This window comes from Mus caroli, unplaced genomic scaffold, assembly GCF_978045245.1.
Source record: "Mus caroli unplaced genomic scaffold, Mus_caroli_1 scaffold_9, whole genome shotgun sequence".
In the NCBI taxonomy this organism is placed as follows: Eukaryota; Metazoa; Chordata; class Mammalia; order Rodentia; family Muridae; genus Mus; species Mus caroli.
In genome coordinates this window covers 83036499-83058741 of record NW_028227264.1, presented here as the reverse complement: position 1 = coordinate 83058741, position 22243 = coordinate 83036499, and the positions used below count along the sequence as shown (strand labels likewise).

At 47.3% G+C, this 22243-nt stretch overlaps 1 protein-coding gene across 2 annotated transcripts in view; it reads left to right on the top strand.

Moving 5' to 3' along the window:
- The first annotated feature begins 13056 nt into the window (after positions 1–13056).
- Appl2 (adaptor protein, phosphotyrosine interacting with PH domain and leucine zipper 2) overlaps positions 13057–22243 on the top strand; it is a 47962-nt gene continuing 38775 nt past the window's right edge. Inside the window, exons 1-2 of one of the 2 annotated variants that reach the window (XM_021175188.3) lie at positions 13057–13256; positions 20512–20610. In XM_021175188.3, the coding sequence (XP_021030847.1) occupies positions 13203–13256; positions 20512–20610 (153 nt within the window). In that variant the 5' untranslated portion in view covers positions 13057–13202. The remainder of the gene's footprint in view (positions 13257–20511; positions 20611–22243) is intronic. The other variant, XM_085843066.1, reaches the window with a different exon arrangement.

The window sequence follows — 22243 nt, the reverse complement described above, 5'->3', positions numbered from 1 at the left end:
AGGAAGGAGGGCAGCTGTGTCCTGAGATAGGCTGAGTTTTTTCCTTGAGCATTTCCTTCTTTTTCTACTGGAGACAACATTTTCGTCCCTCCTGAGTCTTGAGTAGTTGGGACTTCAGATGCACCCCACCCAATCCAGTTTGGATTTCTCAGTCTTCCTCTCTTGTTTAGGAAGTGAGCCTGGGGGCTCCCTGCTAAAAGATTCTAGCCCACCTTGGGAGACGCCTGAGGGGAGAGTTCTAATGGGAGGTGAGAGGAAGGCTTCGAGTCTCTCATTCTTAGTTTTATTCTGTGCCCTTCCTCGTATAATCGAAGAAATCCAGCCTCCCTCGCCCTGATCTTTTCTTGATGGAGTTGGGATTCTGTCACTTGCAACTGGAAAAGGCCTGACTAACACAGACATGTGGTCAGCCACCTATGGACACGGAGGCATTGCGACTGCGTCATGAAGTATAGCAGTGAGATTCAGAAAGATACAGACATGCCCAGTCTCAGGACCCGCCATCTGTAGCGCAAAAATTCAGGTCCAACACCAAAGGCGGCTTTCTTCCTAATCTGCTCAAGAGCATTAACGCTGTGTTCTGTAATCAGCACGCTCTCACCTAGACATCTTCATGCTATGACTCCGAGGTTCTTGCTTGGTGACCAAACATTATCAGGGCACAGCCTGATTTCTCAAGAGTATTTCCCAGGCTCCAGCCTGTCGCACTTTGAGAATCGCTGGAAGCAGAGGGTCTGGTTACTAATTTTGCAGGAGTTCAGAGGCAGTGACCTTATGACTGGAACATTGTTTTTCTAAACTTTTCCTTGCTTTAGGAGTTCAGAAAGAATGCCAAGATTTAACTCCCAGCAGGAGTCCCAAGAAGGTGATTTTAAAAAAAATGGAGTTCAGAGCCTCAGACCTCCCAGACACCCTCTGACCCGTTCTCTGGCACACCTCCTTAGTTTGTCATGAAATCAGTTCCATTTATCTTCGTTTTCTTCTGTTGCATTAGACCAAGTGTACTCTTTTAGTTGTTTTAGTGGTGGTGGTGGTGGTGGTGGTGGTCGTCTTCTTCTTCTTCTTCTTCTTCTTCTTCTTCTTCTTCTTCTTCTTTTCTTCTTCCTCTTCCTCTTCCTCTTCTTCTCCTCTTCCTCTTCCTCTTCTTCTACTTCTTCTTCTCTTCTTCTTCTTCTTCTTCTTCTTCTTCTTCTTCTTCTTCTTCTTCTTCTTCTTCTTCTTCTTCTTCTTCTTCTTCTTCTTCTTCTTCTTCTTCTTCTTCTTCTTCTGTTTCAGAATTTCAATGTTTACTGGTCCCCCACCCCCACCCTCATTTTCCTCTAGGTCTGCTTGTGAGGAGCTAGAGCGCCCCCTCTGGAGGACAGCGAACATGTCCGCCCGTCTCAGTTGGACAGGGCCCTTGGAGCAGAGGATCTGGGTTTTGTACAGCCACAGATTTCTACAGAAGAGCTGCAAGATTCCTTTGATTCTTTATTGGTCTCACAAAAACTTTGCAAAATGCTGCTTCAGACTATGAAAATGGGGGAGATATCTTGCCTTAGAATTCTGCAACCTCATCAACTCTTACACACTGCTTTACATTGCTCTATAACAAGTACAGGTCTGGTTCTGTGTTCCTGTAATAGTGATGAGCAAATCTTTGGGTTCTTCTACAGCTTCATCAACTTCAATGGAAGCTCCTGACTCATAATCAATTTGTTGAATCTGTTGATCTCCCTTTGCCAAGTTTAAATCCAGCCAAATATCTGTGTGCTAATAGCAAGTCCACCAAAGTCACCATATGAGCCATGACTCCTAGCATGGGAATAATCCTGTGTGGTGCTTCTCGAGGCTCATAAGCCATTCCATTCTAATGGGCTTTATCTAGTCAAAGGTCTATTGCTGGGAAGGGACACCAGGGGCAAGGCAACTCTTATAAAGGAAAACATTTAATTGGCGCTGGCATATAGTTTGGAGGTTCAGTCCATTATCATGGTGGGAAGCATGGCAGCATGAAGGCAGGCATGGTGCTGGAGAGGTAGCAGAGAATTTTACATGTGGATCAGCAGGCAGCAGGAAGAGAGAGAGAGAGAGAGAGAGAGAGAGAGAGAGAGAGAGATATTGGGTCTGGCTTGAGTATTTTAAACCACAAAGTCCACCCCCAATGACATACTTCCTCCAACAAGGTCACATCTACTCCACAAAGCCTATACCTCCTAACAGTGCCACTCCCTATGAGCCTATGGGGGCCATTTTCATTTAAACCACTGCAGGCGCCATGTATCTATTGCAGTCCCAAGTTTCATCAGCATAGAAATCAGCCAGGCCTTCACAGCAGTCTATAGGTTTGCTCTTTTGCCATAGGCTTTTAGGCATCCAGCTGTGGCTGGTGACACCCACAGGACACCCAGGATGTTACCACCTTGACCAGGAAAAGGAGGAGGGGGAGGAATGGGAGGAGCTCATCCCTGAGGGATCCTATCATCATAACCTCTTCTGGAGGGAGGCATGAGATCCCAACCTGGCCGAGTGGTATTCAACCCTACATGGAAAACCCCACAGGGCATCCCCAGCAGCCATCAAATGCCAATGCACATCACAGGGCTCATCAGAAAGGTTGGATTCTAATGTTGGGTCCAAACTTCCATGGGAGGGAGACTCAGACATAAGGTGGAAGGTCATCTGTGCATACTCGATCAGGCATTCATTCCTCCTGTAGCAACGACTGTCAGAGGGATGAGCAAGGCATTCTGGGAGCAACCTGACTGTTCTGAGTGTCCTTTCAAAGTCTTTTGATTTTTATTTGTAATGCCACCGATTCCTCCGGTCAGACTGATGAATCAATACTCCCAGCCCACAGTCAAAGCCATTGCCTTAGTGACATTGGCAATCTAAGCATTCCACAGGGCAGGTGATGACCTACTGACCTGCCTCGGTCTGTAAGTAGAGCCTTAACTCCTGCTTCCTTTGCCACCACGCGATGCTGCCCCATCCATCTGGCTCTGGTTCTTGTAAACGCTTCTCCCTCTTTATCTTCTGCGGGGCGTTGCTTTCCACGCTGGAAAATGCTGCTTCTGGTTGCTAGTTTCCATTTTCTGAAACTAAATGAACATGCAAATCTCTGGAGCGGGAATAAGGGCAATGCAGGCTAAGATATCATCACAGGTGCAGCAGACAGGACAGAGGTGTTGACCTAACCCAGGTACAGTCGAAAGAGAAACTGTTCTGACTGCAGCAGGGACTGCTGTCCCCACAACGGTATTCCCTGTTTTGCTTCCTGATATTAGAACACCTGACTCTCTTACATTAACTTATCATGACGGTATTGGGTTATAATTTGACGTTTGTTTAATATTTTAAGTTAGCGTATGAAGTGATGGGCCTCTTTATGGTGTTGCCACACATGTGTCATTAAACTTTGTTCTGACTCATCCACATCTCCCTCGCTGCCCCTCCCCCATTCTTCCTGCCCATCCTGCTCCTTGCTGGTCTCCTCCCTCCCCACAAAGAGCTTCAGCTTTTATTTTACAGGTATTCCATTACCCTCTGTCTCCTCCCTACCATTAAGATCTGTTCCTCCCCTGCCATACATAGCCCTCTTTCTCTCTCACTTTCTCTCTCTGTCTGTCTGTCTTTCACACACACACACACACACACACACACACACACACACACACACGCACACACAGAGCTATAAATGTAAACCTAGGCTCAGCATCCGAGAGAAAACACAACATAGCATTTCTCTTTCTGTGCCTAGCTTATTTTGCTTAGCCCAGTGCGAACCATTCTCTGTCTATTTTTCCTATAAGCATCATGCTTTAATTTTTTTTCTCTATGACTGAGCAAAGTTCCATTATGCATACACACCATATTTTCTTTATCCATTCATCATGCTTACTGTGAAGAGCATAGCAATAAAAACAGTCGTGTAAAGGGTCTCTATGGTAATTCTGACTTACTGCTGTTGGACGCATCCTTGGGAGTGGTGTAGCTGTGTCAGATGCTAGCGTATCACCTTTGCTTTAAAGAACCTGATGAATGTTGATTTCCACAATGGCTACACAGGTCTATGGTACTCCCAGCAGCGAGTAACAACAGTTCCTCCTTTGCCCTGTGCTTACTGAGGTTGTCTTTTCCTTGCTTGCAGCCATTCTGATTAGGGTGAGAGAGACTTTGAATTTGAATTTCATTGATGACTAAAGACATTGAATGAAGTGGTGGATTGAGCAGGAATGGCCCCCCAGGCTTATAGATTTGAATGTTTGGTCGCCAGAGTCTGGTTCTACTAGAAAGAATTAAGAGGTGTGCCCTTGCTGGAGGAAGTGTGTCACTGAGGGTGAACCTTGAAGTTTTAAAAAGCCCAAGCCAAGTTCAGAGTTTGTCTCTTCCTGCTGCCTGTAGATGCGGATGTAGAATTCTCTGCATCTTCTCTAACACCATGTCTGCCTGCCTGCCTTGATGATAATAGACTAAACCTCTGAAGCTGTAAGCCAGCTCTGATCATTTTTATATGCTTGGCCCAGGGAGTGGCACTATTAGAAGGTGTGGCCCTGTTGGAGTAGGTGTGTCACTGTAGGCGTGGTCTTAAGACCCTCATCCTAGCTGCCTGGAAGTCAGTATTCTCCTAGCAGCCTTTGGATGAAGATGTAGAACTCTTAGCTCTTCCTGCACCATGCCTGCCTGGATGCTGTCATGTTCTTGCCTTGATGATAATGGACTGAACCTCTGAACCTGTAAGTCAGACCCAATTAAATGTTGTCCTTATAAGAGTTGCCTTGGTCACGGTGTCTGTTCACAGCAGCACATCCCTGACTATCACACACCCTTTTCCAGATACCTATTTGCCATTCGTGATTGGATTAATTTGGGCATTTTGGTGTTTTACTTTTGAAGTTCTTTGCATAGTCCAGGTATTAACCCTCTATTGGATATGTACTTGGCAAGGATTTGTTCTTGTTCTGTGCCCCTTTTCTTCACCCTTGTGATAATTTCCATTGCCATACAGAACTTTAATAATGTATCCCATTTGTCAATTCCTGAGATTATTTCCTGAGCTATGAGAGCCCTTTCAAGAAGGTTCACATCTCTGCCTATATTATAGAGTATTTTCCTCAAAGTCTCTGGTTCTGTGCTGCAGCCTAAGGTCACATTGCTGTCTGTGGGCCTTGCGGCCACCAAGGGCCATGTTAATGTGAGGGGTCTATGCAGCCATCTGAGGTCATGCTGATATCCATGGTCCATGCTGCAGCCCAAAGCCATATCAGTGTTCATGGGCCATGTCGCTGCCAGAGGCTGTATTGATGTGGGTGGCCTGAGCTGCCGTCTGAGACCATGGTGATGCCCTTGGCTTGTGTTGCTGCTGCTGCTGCTGCTGCTGCTATGATGGTGTCCCTGGCCTGTGCTGGGGCAGAGGGTCGTGTTGCTGCCCTGTACTGCCTCAGGAGACCATGCTGAGGTGTATGCTGACAACAGAGATCATGTAGGAATTTGTGATCCATGCTCCCGCTGACTGTAAAAGACAAGGAAGCTACTTTGGCAGTGCTATCAATGACTGCAGAGTCACGGTTGAGAAAGAGGGATACAGAAGACTTTGGTGACAAAGCTCTACTCCCCCCTCCCCCATTCCTCCAAAATGTAGCAACCTAGACAGGAAGCCACTGAAGAGAACTCTTAAAATTGTGATAAAAACACTCAAGTGTAACTCTCCACAACTGAGGGCATCTGGAAGGTGTGTGGGTGGGAAAAGACTCAGTTTTCTTTAAGGGAATGGCCACTGGGAGTTTGACCATGCTCCAGGGAGTCTACAGGCAACATGAACTGGGCCTATTTTTCTCCTTCTTCTCCTTCCCCTTCCCCTCTCCCCCTCCCCCCTCCCCCTCCCCCTCCTTCTTCTCCCCTCTTCCTTATTTCACAACTGTGGGGAGAGAACCTGGGAAGACTGGAAAGTAAGTGTGATATGGTACACGATGTAAAAAATCCCAAATAATCAATAAAAATATAATGAAAAAACTCGGGTCTAACATTAAGATCTTGAATCTGGCCAGGCGTGGTGGCACACGCCTTTAATCCCAGCACTCGGGAGGCAGAGGCAGGTGGATTTCTGAGTTCGAGGCCAGCCTGCTCTATAAAGTAAACTCCAGGACAGCCAGGGCTATACAGAGAAACCCTGTCTCGGAAAAAAAAAAAAAAAAAAAAAAAAAAAGATCTTGAATCTGTTTTGAATTAGGTTTTACACGCAGGATGAGGGATATATTCCTAGTTTTTTGTTTTTTATTTCTGTATCTCATTTTCCCAACCCCAACTATTGGAAGAGCTGCCCTTTTCCAGCATATGTGTTGTTAAAATACTTGGTGTCTAAGTTCACTTATGCCTCCTCCATGCTATTCCATTGGTCCACATGAGTGTTTTCTGCCGGTGCTATGCTGTCGCTGTAGATCTGTAGTATAATTTGACGTCAAATAATGAAAATTCACCATTTTAAAGCATGCACCCTGAGGGGTTTTATTGACTTCACAGAGTTATATAATCACCACCCATGTTTAATTCCAGACAGTTTCACTACTCTCCTCAAAAGCATCTCCATGCCTGTTAGCCATCACTCCTTACTCCCTCTTCCCTTAGTTGCTGGCATCAAGCAGTCCTTCATCTCTTGTGCTCTTTGTCTCTCTCTGTTTCTCTGTCTGTCTCTGTCTGTCTCTTTGTCTCTCAGTCTCTCTCTCTGTCTCTCTCTCTCTCTCTCTCTGTGTCTCTTTCTCTCTCTAGAATCTCACATGTGTTGGCAAACCCTCTACTATTGAGCTAAATTCCCAGCCTCTTTTAGCTTTTGTGACAGTGTCCCAGATGGCTAGGTTGGTCTTGAACTCACTATAGCTCAGACAGTCCTTGAACTTGTCATCCTCCTGCCCTGACCACCTGAGCAGCTTCTGCTTTCTATTCCTGAGTGTGAGCCTATGCTGGGCATCTACTCTAGTTGGCTTCACCTAATATAAGGACTTTTGTGTCTCGCTTCTCTCATTCAGCATGTTGTCTAGGTGGGCATACTTTGTGTTGTTACTGTCAGATGGTGTTCCTTTGTCTAGGCATGCCCTGATGTCACCTCATGTATATCTACTGGCTGTCATGAATAGTGCTGCTATAGACAATCATGCTTAAAATTTCTATTTCTTAACCACTGAGCCAACCTCCAGCCCTGGGACACTAATTCTCCTACCTCCCCTGCCTGTGTCCCAAGATGGCCGTTCCCCACCCTCTCCACCCCTGAACACCTCCCGTATGCCTCACCAGCCTAGCTTGAGCTCACGGCCTTGATTCTATCTTACTGGGAAAACAGTGAAGAATCTTATTCTCATTTAATCTACCAAATGACTGTCACATGGCTCCCTTGGCACACATTGCCCCTGCCTCTGCCCAAGGCCATCCCCCTGTTGTGACTGGGCCTCAGTCCCTTTTGTCTATTCACCAGCTTTGGCCTTCCCATTTCTGCTTCTTCATCCAGTGTCTCCAACTCTCCACACACTGCAGCTCATTCTGTCAGTATGAAAACAGCCTGAGAGATGCAGCCCCCTCTCCCAGCCTTTAAACTATGAGTTAATTGGAGCTAGGTATCCATCCTTTGAAGCCACAGGACACCTAGACAGGGGCCCGTGGAAGCAGCCTGTGATTGGTAATATCACTCTTCTGTCACACAGAGCAGCAAAGTGATGTTCACGAAGGCTAGACAGCCTTCGCAGAGTCTGCAACATCTCCTGGCTTAACACAACAAACCCACCTTCCTCTTTGCTATTTATGTGGGCAGTCACAACCCCATCAGCCATTCTCCTTGCTGGAACATCTCTGGAATCATCTGGCCTCCCTCCCTTGTTCTTGACTGCAACCATTCTGCTTCTGAATAGACCTGGTCTCCCCAGGTTTTCTGCTTCTTATTGACAAGTCTTCAGGTCGCTCTCCAGCCATTTCTGGATGACGGTCTGGCTGCTCCTGACACAGTACTCTTTAGGAGGGGGTTGCCTTGACGTTTCCTAACTCTAAGGCTATAGAAGGACATACTGACTTCTCACTGCTCCACCTCCCTCAGGAGGTCTGGACTTTACTTGGAGTTCTACCCTCCAACCTCTCCCTTGTCTTGTCTGTCTTCAACCCCTAAGAAATGTCACCCTCTCTCACGTTTTAAACACCATCACCTGTTGATAAACTTCCCATTTCTCTGCCAGACTGCTGAGGAGTCTATTGAAGCACCCAGACAACATCCACAATGTTGCTCATCTAAAAGGCATCTCGGGTGCACTGGCAATGTCACCAACGCTCCTCTCTTGCTGACAGAACGGTCGTCCACAGCTATCCTCTGCCCAGTTTCTGTTTCTCACACTGTACTACCAGCAGACTTCAGTGACTCCTCCTTGCATCCAACTTCTTACTTGTATAATCCCCATAGTTTTTTTTTTAGAAACCTTAAAACATAAACCATATGTGTACACACACACACACACACATTAATAGTTTTTAAAAATAATGTAAAGTAGACTTTGCCACTAAGCCGTTCATACTTTTCCTATCACATATACAGGGCAATATCCAAAGTCCTCCCTGCCTGGACTCGGGTCTTCTGTGACCAAGTGCTTGGCGTCTCTTACACCTCATCTCCTCCCATCCCCCTCCCCACCTCTATTGCAGCCACACTGACCTCCTCACGATGCTGAGCATGTCTCAGGGCCTTTGCACAAGCTCGTCCCATCAGGCTGGATTTCTTTCTTTATTCAATTCTCAAGCCCTGTGCTGACCACCTCAATAAATCCTTACTGTTCACTCTGCTTCCCATGTTCCCCTTGTCCTCTACTGAGTGTTACCACAGGCTTATCAGCTTACATTTATTGTCATTTCCCTTTTCAGATGTAAGCTCTGTTGAGGACTCCAGTGTTCATTCTCTCTCTCTCTCTCTCTCTCTCTCTCTCTCTCTCTCTCTCTCTCTCTCTCTCTCCAGTGTTTCTTTGTATAACATCCCACAGACTAGGCTGTCCTCAAACTCGCAAAGATACACCTGCCTCTGCATCCCGAGTGCTGGGATTAAAGGCGACAGCCACCATGCCTGGCTGTCATACAATGAATGTTCTATAAGCATTTATCAAGGAACTGCCCAGGTGTTAGGTAATATGTGAAGCACTAAAATTCTAGAAATACCTAAGGCAAAGTTCTGCTCACTCCACCTGTAAAGTGGGGGACGGAACAGAAATGGTGTTCTAGAATTATCTTGCCAAGTGTAGCTGGAGTATCCTGAGAATTGGAAGGTTGATTTTCGCTTGAAGGGGTGCTCGTCACATGGAGGTAGGGGGAGAGGACTGGATTTGCAGTTCAGCCTTGAGCTTGTTGGAGGAGACGTCTGAGAAGGGCACTGCAAACAGCAGAAAGAATCTCGGTATCAGAGAGGCCCTGACCCCATTACAGATGGTTGGGAGCCACCATGTGGTTGCTGGGAATTGAACTCAGGACCTCTAGAAGAGCAGTCAGTGCTCTTAACCGCTGAGCCATCTCTCCAATCCCACGTGAAGCATTTTTCTAACATCACAAATTATACTAGTTTGTTTAAGTATGTTAAGAAATCTTCCTTCTGTCCGTCTAGATCAGACAAGAAATCACCTTTGGGCTCCTCACCACAGAGCCATCTCTCTAGCCCCAGTTGACATCTTTTTAACAGGTGCCTTCGTAGTTTCGAATTTTTTTCTCAGACCCCCAAAGCTCCAGTGGTTCTCTGACCCTCTTGTCCTGAGAACCATTTTGTGTCTCCCTGTCCTCCATTCCTTTCTGACCTTCATCAAGGGAAAGGTAGACGTTCCAGACAGTGTCCTTTCTGCACAGGGTCATGTCAACTCTAGATCTCTGCAGTTGCTGTCAATGACCTTGCACCCGTCCAGATACAGCTGGAAAATGACCGAAATCTACCTCGCCATAGTTTCACATGGACACATACACTTTCACGAAGGACTTGACATTGTTTATCTTCACATATAATTCCCCTTATGTAAACCATACAGCAAAGCAAGGTAGATTATCAAATGCTCAGTGGTGAGTGCTATGTAAAAGGAAGATTGCAAGTCATAATTAATAAAGTGAATTTATGCAATTTACAAACACACTCCTGGAATCTGTTTTGTAACTTGTTGTTTTGAATCCGAGACATCGTTTATGACAAAGTGTCTGGTACATCGGTACCAAGAAATCCCATGAAGGCCGTTGAGGCGGTAATGTAACAAAGGCACACCAGAGAGTAATATGATTGTGTAAGAATGTGGTGTAAACAATTCTGAACATTGGTATTCAAAGAAGGCAATTTAATTAGAAGATGATACCTGAGAGCTATGGTTGCCCCTTCTGTGGGATGTCTAAGCCCCTTAAAGAGTTTGGGGAGCTCTGTCTCCTTTAATGTCTATTTTCTAATGAAAGAATATACACCCTTTTCCCTTGGTGTAACCAAATCCTGAACTGTTTTTTACAATCAGGGAAAGGGGAGGGTTTGAGTCTGTTCTTTAAGAGTTGATTTGGGGCAGCAGAGAGTTTAGAAGATTGTATGAGGAAATTTTAGTTGAACAGTACTTGGAAGGTAAAGAAAGAATCCTGGTATGGGCACAATTTCACCTGAAAAGGGCAAATGAGGAGGGGATGGAGGATACTAGATGGAAGGCATAAATAGCTCACACCAGAATGAAGGGAATTATGCCACTGGAGTTGGCTTTAGGCAGTGTTTGGTGTTATGATCATAAAAAGAGAAAGAGCTGTAAGAATATGTTCTGGCGGGGTGCAGAGGAAGGAGGTGTCTCAGAGGGCCCATGCGGAGGCATTCCCCTCCCCTGAGAGGCCAGCCACAGGACGGTATAGTATAGAATAGAGTTTATTTAGGGCATGGGGAGGGGAGTTAAGAGAGTTAGTAGAGGCAGAGAAAGGCAGAGAGAAGGAGAGAATAGAGAAGTGGAAGCGGGCCATGACCATGTGGAGAGAGGGGGAAAGGGAAGGGGAGCAAGGGGAAAAGAGGTAAGAGAGACAAGAGAATAAGAGAGAAAGGAGGGGCCAAGCCGCTCCTTTTATAGTGGGCCAAGCCTACCTGGCTGCTGCCAGGTAACTGTGGGGCGGAGCATATACCTGGCCGCTGCCAGGAACTGTGGGAGGTGGAGTTTAGACAGAATACCAACATTTGGAGCACAGATTTTTTTTTTTGGGGGGGGGGTTCTCTGTGTAGCCCTGGCTGTCCTGGAACTCACTCTGTAGACCAAGCTGCCCTCAAACTCAGAAATCCACCAGCCTCTGCCTCCAGAGTGCTGGGATTAAAGGCGTGCACCACCACCGCCGGCTTGGAGCACAGATTTTTGTTACTGAGCCGGGTGGTGTTTTAGTTACATTTACTACTGTGGTGATAAAATGCCCCACAAAGCAACTCAAGGGAGAACAGGTTTGCTTTGGTTTGCAGTTTTAGGGTATGGTCCATCATGACAGGAACTTGAAGGGGCTGGTTGCACTGCATCGACAGGCAGGATGCAGGAAGCGAAGGAATGCTGGTATTCACTCTCATCTCTTCCATAGTCCAGGACTCAAGCCCAGGGAGTAGTGCCATCCACTTTTGGGGTACATCTTCCCACCTCTAGTAACTTAATTCCTCACAGGTATGTATGCCAGGGGCTAGCTTAATCTGAATAATTCTTCACTGGTGACCCCTGATCCTACAGATTTCACAACCAATACTAACTGTTCAGGTAGTTCCCATAAGACAGAATTTGTGCAGTATCATACTCTCCTGGTAATTTTGGTGACATCTCATTGGACAAATAGTACTGATTTTATGTGTCAATCTACTGAAACTCGTGCCTTTAATATACGTCAAATTCCACTTTTGATCTTCTACACAACCTTTTCTTCTTTCTCCAGCCTACACTGTAGGGTCCTGAGTAAAGTATTTCATTCTCCAGTGTCCCTTTTTCTCACTTTTAAATGACATCACAGAACTACATAATCTATCCTTTCTAACCCTGAAAATTTCATTATGAAATTCTCCAAAACGAAAAACCTTAAAAACCAGGAAGATGCGACCTAATTATATGGCTCCAAATCATTTAGCAGTGATCTGAATATCCCGGAACACACACACACACACACACGTAATGTCTGTGCTCTGAGCTGTTTATGAGTGTGGGCCTGTCCTGGTATTTAAAAAAAAAAAAAAAAAAAGAGGCCAGAGGCTGGTAAGATGGTTCAATGGTTAAGGGCACTTATCTCCAAGACTGAGACCTGAGTTTAATATCCAGAATCCCCATGGCTGGAAAGAGAAAAGTCTTTCACAGTTTGTCTTCTGAACTTCACACACTAAATATAATTTGTCTTGTTGTATTTTTAAATGGTGTGTGCATCTCCTATGGGAAATATGTGCACATGAGTGCGCCCATGCATGTCCCTACGGGAAATAATGTGCATGCCACAGCCTCCTGCCAAGTGCTGAGAAGCAAACTCACATCTTCTGCAGTGTCCTTTACACCATCTCTCCTGCTCTACCCAAGCCCATCTTCTAACCCAAATTAAAAAATAAAATAAGAAGACGGCAAGGCTGGGGGTGTGGCTACTTTGGTAGAGGGTTTGCCTAGCATGAACGAAGCCCTGGGTTTGATCCCCAGCACTGCACAAAACTCCGGTTTGGTGGTTGGTGGTCCAAGTCTGTTATCCCATCACGCTCGGAAAGTGGAGGCAAGAGGATCAGAAATTTAGAATTATCCTCAGTTACACTGTGAGTTAGAGGACAGCCTGACTCCCCACCCCCGACACCCCCCCCAAAAAAAAAAAAGAGGCCAGAGAACAACTGCAAAATCTGTTCACTCTTATCTCCTCCCACACAGAGAGAGCAATCTGCAGAACGGCAAGAAGATAAAAGCCTATCGTCCCACCCGGAGATGCGCCACGAGCACGGGGGAGGGCAGCCTCCAGCCGGAACCTCCCGGTGCTGCTGAGCTGGCCGGAGGGGCCCGAAGCCCCGGGGTCGGACGGAAGCGTGGTCGCCACACTTCCGGTGTCCTGTCCGGGACTGTCTACATGTCCGGCGCCTGCCACACTTCCTGTTGATCCCGGCGGCCGGGGGCCGGGCTGAGGGGCGGGCCGCGGTCAGTGGGCAGGCGCGGGCTCGGAGGTAAGTCTCAAGTCCCCGAGCGCCGAGCGTCCCCTCCTCGCGTCCCGCGCTCCCTCGCCGCCTCGCCATGCCCACCGTGGACAAGCTCCTGCTGGAGGAGGCGCTGCAGGACAGCCCCCAGGTACCGCCGGGAAGGCTGGGAGGGAGCCGCGGTGCCCCGCCGGCGCTCGGGGAGGTCGGGCAGTCGTTGTCCCACAGTAGTAGTTCCCTAGCAGGGTAATAAGGTTTTCAAGCAGTGCAGAAGAAGGCAACAGCACTATCCATACAGACGCTGCTGGTACTGACGAGTCCACGAGACCTAATGAATGCAGGGGCCGGAATAGGAAGCACAGAAAACCTGGATCCATCGTCAAGTCGACCCAGGGAAGAGAAAATTCCAACATTTGCCCCATTTGTGCCACAGCGTGGTGGTGGTGGGGCTTCATTAACATAGTGGAGATGTGAATCAAGCCGTTTGAGCTTGAGATAGTGCATAGTGACAGTGGTTCAGAATTCACAGGGCTTTCCCCAGGGATCTTCTATTCCCTTTCCTGGTATAGCATCCCTAGCTTATTTAAATAAATACCTTCATCCTCTAGTATCTCCGTTCCCGAAAAAGTTACAAAGGCTCAAGCTGTTCTTCACAGTCTCTCCTCTTCTTTAAGGGTTCCTTCCTTGGCTCCCAAAGTAACTTGTACCTCCCAGATGGAGTTTACCTACATTTCCCCCATCTCCCTTGCAGAATAAATCAAAAGGGCTATCTGTGTGTGCCTGTCTTAGGCTCAGTTCTGAGTGATTGTCCTCATGTAGACGAGCAAGGATATGTAAGCAAGCTGTGATAATTAGTATTCCCATTACTTGGGATTTTGTTTTTTGTTGTTTTGATACAAGGTCTTACTATGTAGCCATAACTGGACTGAAAACTTGCCCCTGTAGACCAGGCTAGCCTTGAACTTACATCTTGAGTGCTGGGATTACAGATGTGTTGTTATGCTCAGCCTGTTTTTTTATTGTTGTTGTGTTTTAGACTGATTCAACTTTTTAAACAGACTGGCATGTATTGTGCTAATTCTTTGCAGGCTTCCTTATACAGCTCTGGATGTCAGGTGTTTGCTTTGGACCCCAGCCTTTGTTGGAAAGCGTTTCAGCCATCCTCCCCTGTCGTTAGGATCTGAACATTAGTGTATGGAAATCATAACCACCATGGTTGTGAATAGGGCTTTCCATTTGCTTTGTACTTGGTGACATGGAAGGTCAAAGACAGACCGTTTCCCTAACCAGTCGTGATGGTAGCAGAGCCAGGCACACAGACATCGCACGGCCTGGAGTTTTGAGGCCTCTAATGGGTGTGCACCATTTCTGAATGGCATAAATGAGTCTGAGACCTGGGCTGCGGTTCTGCTTCTAATTGTCCCGTGTTCTCATCTGCAGAAACTCCACAGAAAACAAGGAACATGGGGCAGATGGTCTTGAAAGCGGCGGACTAGTCTAAAATTATATCCCGTCTGTATGGTTTACAACTTTGAGCTTGTGTGTGTGGGGGGGGGAGGGGGTGGGCGGAGATGTTTAGAGTCATTGTTACTCCTACCTGACATTCTTTTTAATTAAAAAAAATATTTTTGTCCACAGTAAAGGTTTATTCTTAGACAGTTGGCGTCCCTGCAAAGTGGTAAAGCCCTTACTTAATTCAGACAGTTGTTTTGTTGCCTTTCTCGTAAGGAATATTTTTAAATACTTTTTATTCTTCACTAATTTCCTATACTTATACAGCGTATTTATATCAGATAACCTCCTCATCTTCTCTCTCCAGACACCCCAAAACATGTTCCCCCACCCATTTTCCTGTCCCCTTCCCTCCCTCAATGACACACAATCTAATTAGTGCTCTCTTCCTATGCATGGGTGTGGGGCTGTCCAGTGGAGCCAGGGCAACCTCCCAACAGCCACACCCCCAAAGCAAACTGGCCATCCCTTCCCAGAAGCCACCAACAGCCTGTAGCTTCTCACTAAGGGTAGGGCTCTGGGGCCTCCATCCCAAGCTGCAATGCTGACTGGCATTACCTCATTTAAGTGACTGCATTGCTGTGAGTCCACGAGTGGAAGTCACTGGTCCAGTAACAGTATTTCACAATACTCTGCCTCATTCTCTCATCTCCTCTTCTGTGACATTTCCTGACTCTGATACAGATGTGTGCGGATGTGGGTGTGCAGATGTGGAAGTCAGAGGACAGTTTGTGGAAGTCAATTCTCTTAATTACACCGTGCAGGTTCCAGGGATTGATTTCAGGTCCTCAGACCTGGTGACAAGTGCCTTTACCCACAGAGTCACCTGTAGGAAATTTGTCCTTGCTGTTGAGACAAGTTCTCACCCATCAGTGTGACTGCTTGCGGGGGGTGGGGAGAGGGTAGAAGATAGCTTTAGGAGTCCCTCAGAGCCCGCAGAGCATGGCTGACACTGTTCTTTACACAGCACGTGCTGGGCTGCAGCTTTCCTCCCTGGAGATGATCCAGGGGCAGAGAACTGGATTGCAATGGAAACCACTTCTATTATTTTATGTGAAAGAATTAAACACAGAAGCAAAGGCCAAGAATTCAGGATTGTCTAACCTTTCGGTTTCTCTGGGCTACGCTGTCATCTCCAAAATTCACAGGAGAGAACAGCTCAGTCAAGTTGCAAAGACATTGAAGAAAATCTGAATGAGTGAAGAACCCTTATGCATGGCGTTGCATTTCTGCCTCTCTCGGGTTATGTGTGGGTTGAGCATGCCTGGTCCGGATCCTCCGTGGTCTGTGCCAGGTGCTGTTCTAAATTCAGTGCATTTTATTCATGCGCACAGTCTTTTGAGACAGGCCATGTAGTAAGATGGAGGAAGGGCAGGGAAATCAGCTGTGTAAGGTAAGAAACCCAGGCAGCAGGAATAAAGGGGTTGGCTGTTGTGGTGTGGGGGATTGAAGGCAGGCCTTACAGTGCTAGGTAGGCAAGTTGCTCTCTCACTGAGCCACTTCCTCAGCCTTGGGGTACTGTTTAAATTAGCCCTGTTACCTAGCACCTGGCTTTTCCCTGGCCCTATATTGATTCACAAAGAGGGGGAAAAGATACCGAGACCCAGTGAACTGTTTGTTGGAGGTGGAAGGGTTCTGAGGATTGCTTGAGTAGCCTGTTTACACAGGGCTCGCTCAGTGAACACAAAAGCTTTTGTATTTGAATTGCAGTGCTCCAGCAAGTGCTAAATAGTCACTGACCAGCCTTAGTCACAACCGTTCATTTCCTCTTCTTCAGTGTGCAGGGTTGCACGTTGCGCTGCAGAACTAGTCCGCGTGCATGCAGTCTTTCTGCTGACCTCTGGGACAGGAGTAGAGGGTGTAGAGACGTCTCCCTGGTGCTGTGTGTGAGCCTGTGCCTTGCTGGGCAGGCTCTGTTAGCTGCTGGAAACATGACTATCAACTAGATAGGCATAGCTGTCCTTGACTGGCTCACAGTCTGTTCCTGGGGCAGATAAGCAGTTGTTCCAAGACAGTGTGAGTCCTGCTGTAATAGATAGGGACAGGGACACAGCTCCGAGTCCCAGCAGTGCATCTCACATCCCTCAGAGCATGCGCTCATCCTGTACGCAGCACGATTCCCCGCTAAGGTGAGGATGCAGCTCTTGCATTTTTTGGTGTTGTGCTTTGTGCCTTGATTCTTTGGAAGTTGGCATAACGGAAACAGAGAAATGAAAGACTTGGTTCTGAGATCATGCAGCGGCCTAGCTGGGAACAGTCCTCTCAGCAATCAGGCCTTTCTTTCTCCCAGTGAGATGCCTCCAAACATGCGGAGTGGTTTTGTAAGGCTTCATTGTGGAGAGAGTTCGTCCTATAACTCTGTGTATAACACGTTTTCCATTTAGTAAACTTGGATCTATTAAGATGTTTCTCTGCCTAACCCAATTTAGGGGGATAAAAATCTTTGTCTAACGTACATTTTAAAGAAGCAAATTATGAGTGCTATTGAAATTGGACGCTTAAGCAATTGTGTGTTGTCGGAGAACGTAGGGCTTGTTTGATTAGGTAACACCTGGATGTTTAAGGTAAAGGAATGCCAGCGGAGCTTAGGCCAGGCCCAGAGGGCTTGGTCTTGTTTGCCTGACTGCAGAGGTTCCTGAGAATGTGGGATAGGTCAAACCACGAGCCTGCCACTGTTACCTTGAGCTTTTATTCACCCTCTCTGAGCTTTCCTGTGCATGAGCTGTGTGCTGCCGAATGATGGTACTGTCTCTGCAAACAGCACACAGCGGTGTTGGGCCTTTTCATGAGACTTTGAGCAGCTGGCATGCCTTTCCTGACCCTCACTCCTGTATAGGTCAGGGCATCCCCACTCTCCATCCATGCATTTGAGCAGAGAGCATGCTGATGCACGTGTGCAGCAAAGCAGTCCCTCAGTAGCTGGCCGTTCTTTGCCAGGGGTGATCTAGTTAAATCCGATGCCCAGAAGATTAAAACAAGGCAAGTTACCATGCTGCAGTTCTCTGGCAGTGGCTGTCTGTGAGCAGGTTACCATGCTGCAGGTCTCTGGCAGTGGCTGTCTGTGAGAGAGAATGCGGAGTGCTTAAGAAAAATCTGGCTCGGCTGTGCTGTGTCTTGAGCTGGCACACACAGACCACGCCTGCTGATGAAACGCTTGCCACTGGTGACCACGCTGTCCTTGCAGTGGACCTGGATTTATATGTCAGCCCCTCTACTTCCCAGCCCTGGGAGCTTTAGTTGTCTGTGTCACAACCGAGAAGCAGCTCTTTATCTGGTTAGTCTTGGTGACTGTCTTGACTGTTAACTGACGTAGAAGGATCCAGTGCTTTGTCCAGGTTGGGGACGGGGGCACCTTTCTCTGGGCAGGTGGCCCTGGGCTGTATCAGGAAGTACCTAAGCCTGAGCCTAAGAGTGAGCAGTAAGCATTCCTCTGTAGTTTCTGCCTGAGCTCCTGTCCTGACTTCTCTCAGTGTGCACTGTAGCTTATAGGTAGCAGAGAGGAAGCTCGAACAGCGTTGAGTACATTTCATAGCTGCCCTGAGCCTCAGCCTCATCCCCTGTAAAGTGAGGTTAATGGAACTATGGTATCTGATTCTGACATTGTTTCATTAGAAAACGTGACAGATGTTCTGTGCCCGTCAGTGTCTGATACAAGGAGTTCTGCTGGAGTTCTTCCTGCTGTCCTTGAGGAAGACAGTTGTGTAGGCCTTCTCTTTTTAGCCATGTCTCATCTTTAATTTATACCTTAGAGTGTTAAGAAAAACAGTAGGATTCAACTAAGTGAACAAATCATATTTTTTAAAAATAAAATACCTGCAGTCCAGTTGTATCGCTTCTCACGTTCCCAGACATGCTAGTTATAATAAGAAAAGTATTTGAACTTTGTAGACTTTGGTGGGACCCTGCAGTGTTGGGTACGGGAACACTCGACGCCTGTACTGTTGGATGGCACTCCTTAGGTAAGCACATGGCTGTAATGTTAAGATGGAGCCAACTGGTTAAACACTGGGCTCCAGTTATGAGCACCAGAGAGCATTGTCTCGATAATAAATGCCATCTCTCATCACCACTCCCTGCAGACTCCCAGCAGCCTCAGCCCAGGCTGATCCTGGAGTCACTTTCCTGGGCAGTAACTCTCAGTCCTCTGGATGGTGTTTCAGCACATGCTGGCCGAGAGCAAGAAGACACATCACACAAATGATGAATGCAGCTCACCCATTTTAACAACCAAAAAGTCATACTTTAAAGAGATGCCATAAAAAATTTAGAATCGTCATCTTTACCTGCTGGTTGTTACTGTTAATGGGTTCTGAAATCTAGTGGGCCGTAGCCGTGATGTTTATTTACAAACAGATGGAGGGAGCGGGAAAATTTGTGCACATTCTACTTGAGATGCGTTGTTTAGTGCAGCTACTGTCTGCACCCTGGTGCCGGAGCATTTCCTGTTCCGGATTTGAATTTTAGGAATTCCCCTGGAATGAGGGTCTGTGCTGTATGAACGAGTGTCCTCACAGAGAACTGAGGGGAAAGCTGCCTTATGCCCTGGGCTTGTTGCTTGTGGTTCTCATTTACAGAGCATTCAAGCACCCACTTCTGTCCAGGAGAGCTCAGGGCAAAGAAGGGTACTCACACTGCTGTGAAGCCCCCAGTTTGTGGAGCCAAGGTAGACCTAGCGATGAGAAGGGAAGATCCCAGTGCCCAGGCTTCTACTCCTGTCCCTGGGAGGGTCTGGTACCACCAGGTGGTGGGTGGCCCAGCAGTAGGGAGGCCTCAGGGGTGTCAGAACATAGTAGCCAGGCAGACCACTTTCTGACCTCTTATTTTAGCTGAGATGGGTTAGAAGAAGGAATTGAAATCCATTTGCAAGAAAATAATGAGCAAATAATGAATTGTTTGCAAAGCACTCTGTGTACAACCTCGCTAGTGTGTCCCGTGTCCTCTTTGTCTCCTTGGTTATATACTGAGCTCCTGTTGTTGCGAATTCACGGATGTGAGTGGATCTCTATTATGTGATGCCTTGACCCTGGGTCACACACCACCCAGTATATAAAGATCTCCATAGTGCTCAGCGTGTGCCTAGCACCGTGTATGACATGGTGGGAAATACACTTTAGTTACTGTAGGTGCTCAGCTGCCCTCAGAAGAGAGTTCCTCCTTAGAGAAGGGATCAGCATAATGGTTGCTGTTTGAGTTTTATGCCAAGAGCTTCTGCCACTGGGCCAGGATATTTGTGATTCCTGATCATGAGCTTAAAAGCTCTACACAACACACACACACACACACACACACACACACACACACACACCTCTCAATCTTTCTCTCTCATACACACAGCACTCTCTGTCTCTCTGTCTGTCTGTCTCTCTCATGCACACGCATACACCACCACACCATGGAAGTTGACTGTGTTATTTATCTTAAGAGGAAACAGTGGCAGTCTGCAGGATGCCCTGGACTGCAGACCCCAAGCTGCTGGTTGAGGCTGAGTGGTGAAGCCCATGCTGCTGGGTGGTCATACCTGGTCCACAGTAGGGTCCTGTGTTCCCTGCGAGGACTTGAAAAGAGAGGCCGTCTCTCCTGACACTGTTAATGAGTGGATGCGTGTGTAGGTAGGCACAGAAGTCAGCACAGATGACTGAGCCTCTGTCTTCATGGTTCCTTCTGCTGGTGCTCGGAGTGAGAGCCCCGGCCGTAAGTGCTAGCAGGTAGTGTACACTGAGCCACAAGCCCCGCCCTAGGCATGGGCTGTCTTCTCTGGTCCTGAGGAAGTGTAGCCTCCTGTTCCTGCACCCACACTTTCCCTCCCAGGTCCAGGCGGTTCCTGTGCTGTCTGTCTGTCCCTCCTTCATAACTGTTGCTGACAGTGTAGACTGACCCTTCGTCTTTGCCTGCAGGCGCGCTCCTTGCTGAGTGTATTTGAAGAAGATGCTGGCACCCTCACAGACTACACCAACCAGCTGCTGCAGGCCATGCAGCGTGTCTATGGTGCACAGGTAGGACACCCACTCTTCCCCTGAAGTTAGAAAAATCTCATGTAAAATAATTTTGAGATAAAATCAATCTTTGGCTGAGAAGGTGGCTTAGTGAAGACCTGAATTGGAACCCCAGAATTCGTATTACAAAGCTAGGCACAGTATCGTGCTAGTGTCTTTCCAGCACTGGAGGATAGAGACAGGCAGACCCCTAGAGCGTATTGGTCAGTCACCCTAGGCTCATCTGTGAGTCTCAGAGACTCTGTCTCAGGAAGGTAGGACAAGAGAGGACAAATGATACATGTTCACATTTGTGTATGTGGGCCCCCATACATGAGCATGTATACATACCAGAACTGGGTTTGGATTGTTTGTTTGTTTTCCAGTTTTTTGAGACAGGGTTTCTCTGTACCCCTGGCTGTCCTGGAACTCACTCTGTAGACCAGGCTGGCTTCGAACTCAGAAATCCACCTGCCTCTGCCTCCCAAGTGCTGGGGTTAAAGGTGTGCACCAGCACTGCCCGGCGGGTTTGGGTTTTTGTTTGGCTTTTTTTGTTTGTTTGTTTGTTTTACTTTTCTTCACCTCCAAACCAAACCAAACCAAGGATAGTCGTGTTACCCTTGTTGAGAAAGAGCTGGGATCTTTCTGTAACTAGAATCAGGAGGGACCTACATAACTGCTTTTAATTGTCTTTTTAATCCAATCCCAAAGGGAAACATGGAGCCTCCACATTTATGAATGTGTGGGCTCAGTGTCTCGACGCTCTTTGTCTTTCTCATAATTAGGCAGTCTTGGATGTCAGCGTGGGCGGGTAGGAATGACTTTCCAAGGCTTCCCTCTGAAGATGGGGTAGCCTCTTTGTTTTGAGGAACAAATGGTTTGGCTTGAAAACCCATGGAGAATAAATTGCTGAGTAGCAAGAGCAAAGCTTTTTATGAACAAGAACTGCCACATTCATCACTTTCCAAGGGAGAAGTGAGTCACTTGTGTACAGAATTGTTACTCGTGGAAGTGTTAGTGACAGTGGATGGTCTTCATTGCTGCTGCTGCTGCTGCTGCTGCACATCTGTGTGTGCTCACTTCTGCTCACTGACGATATGAAGGGCGTGAGTACCACAGGCAGAGGTGTGGGACTCTTCATGATCCTGCAGAGTGGGACCAGCCAGACGGCTCAGAGGGTCAAGGCACCTGCCACCAAGCGTGACAGCCTGAGCTCCATCCCCAGAACTGATAGGGCAAAAGGAAAGAACCAACTTCACACTTGTGCCGTGATGCGCACGTGCATACACACATACACACACACATACACACACACTCACCAATGCAATTGAAAAATTTAAAAATACAATTGTATATAGTCATTAGGCCTTATTCACCATGAGAAGAAGCCCCAGTCTTTACTCTTCGAGAGCTTACTTTGGTTAGGAGACAGACAGTTACTACCGAACGCCTGGAGGCCAGGGAGAAGGCCCACCCGCCCCAGGAGAGTTCTGCGGTGTCTAAGTTAGCTTTCTGTTACTGTGACAAGATACCCAAGAAAATCAGCTTACAAGGTGAGCTGGGCTGTCTGGCTCAGCACTTCCGTTCAGTACATGTGCACTTGGACCTGTGGTGAGGGAGTCTGTGGTGCTGTAGAGATCCTGGGGGAGGGAGC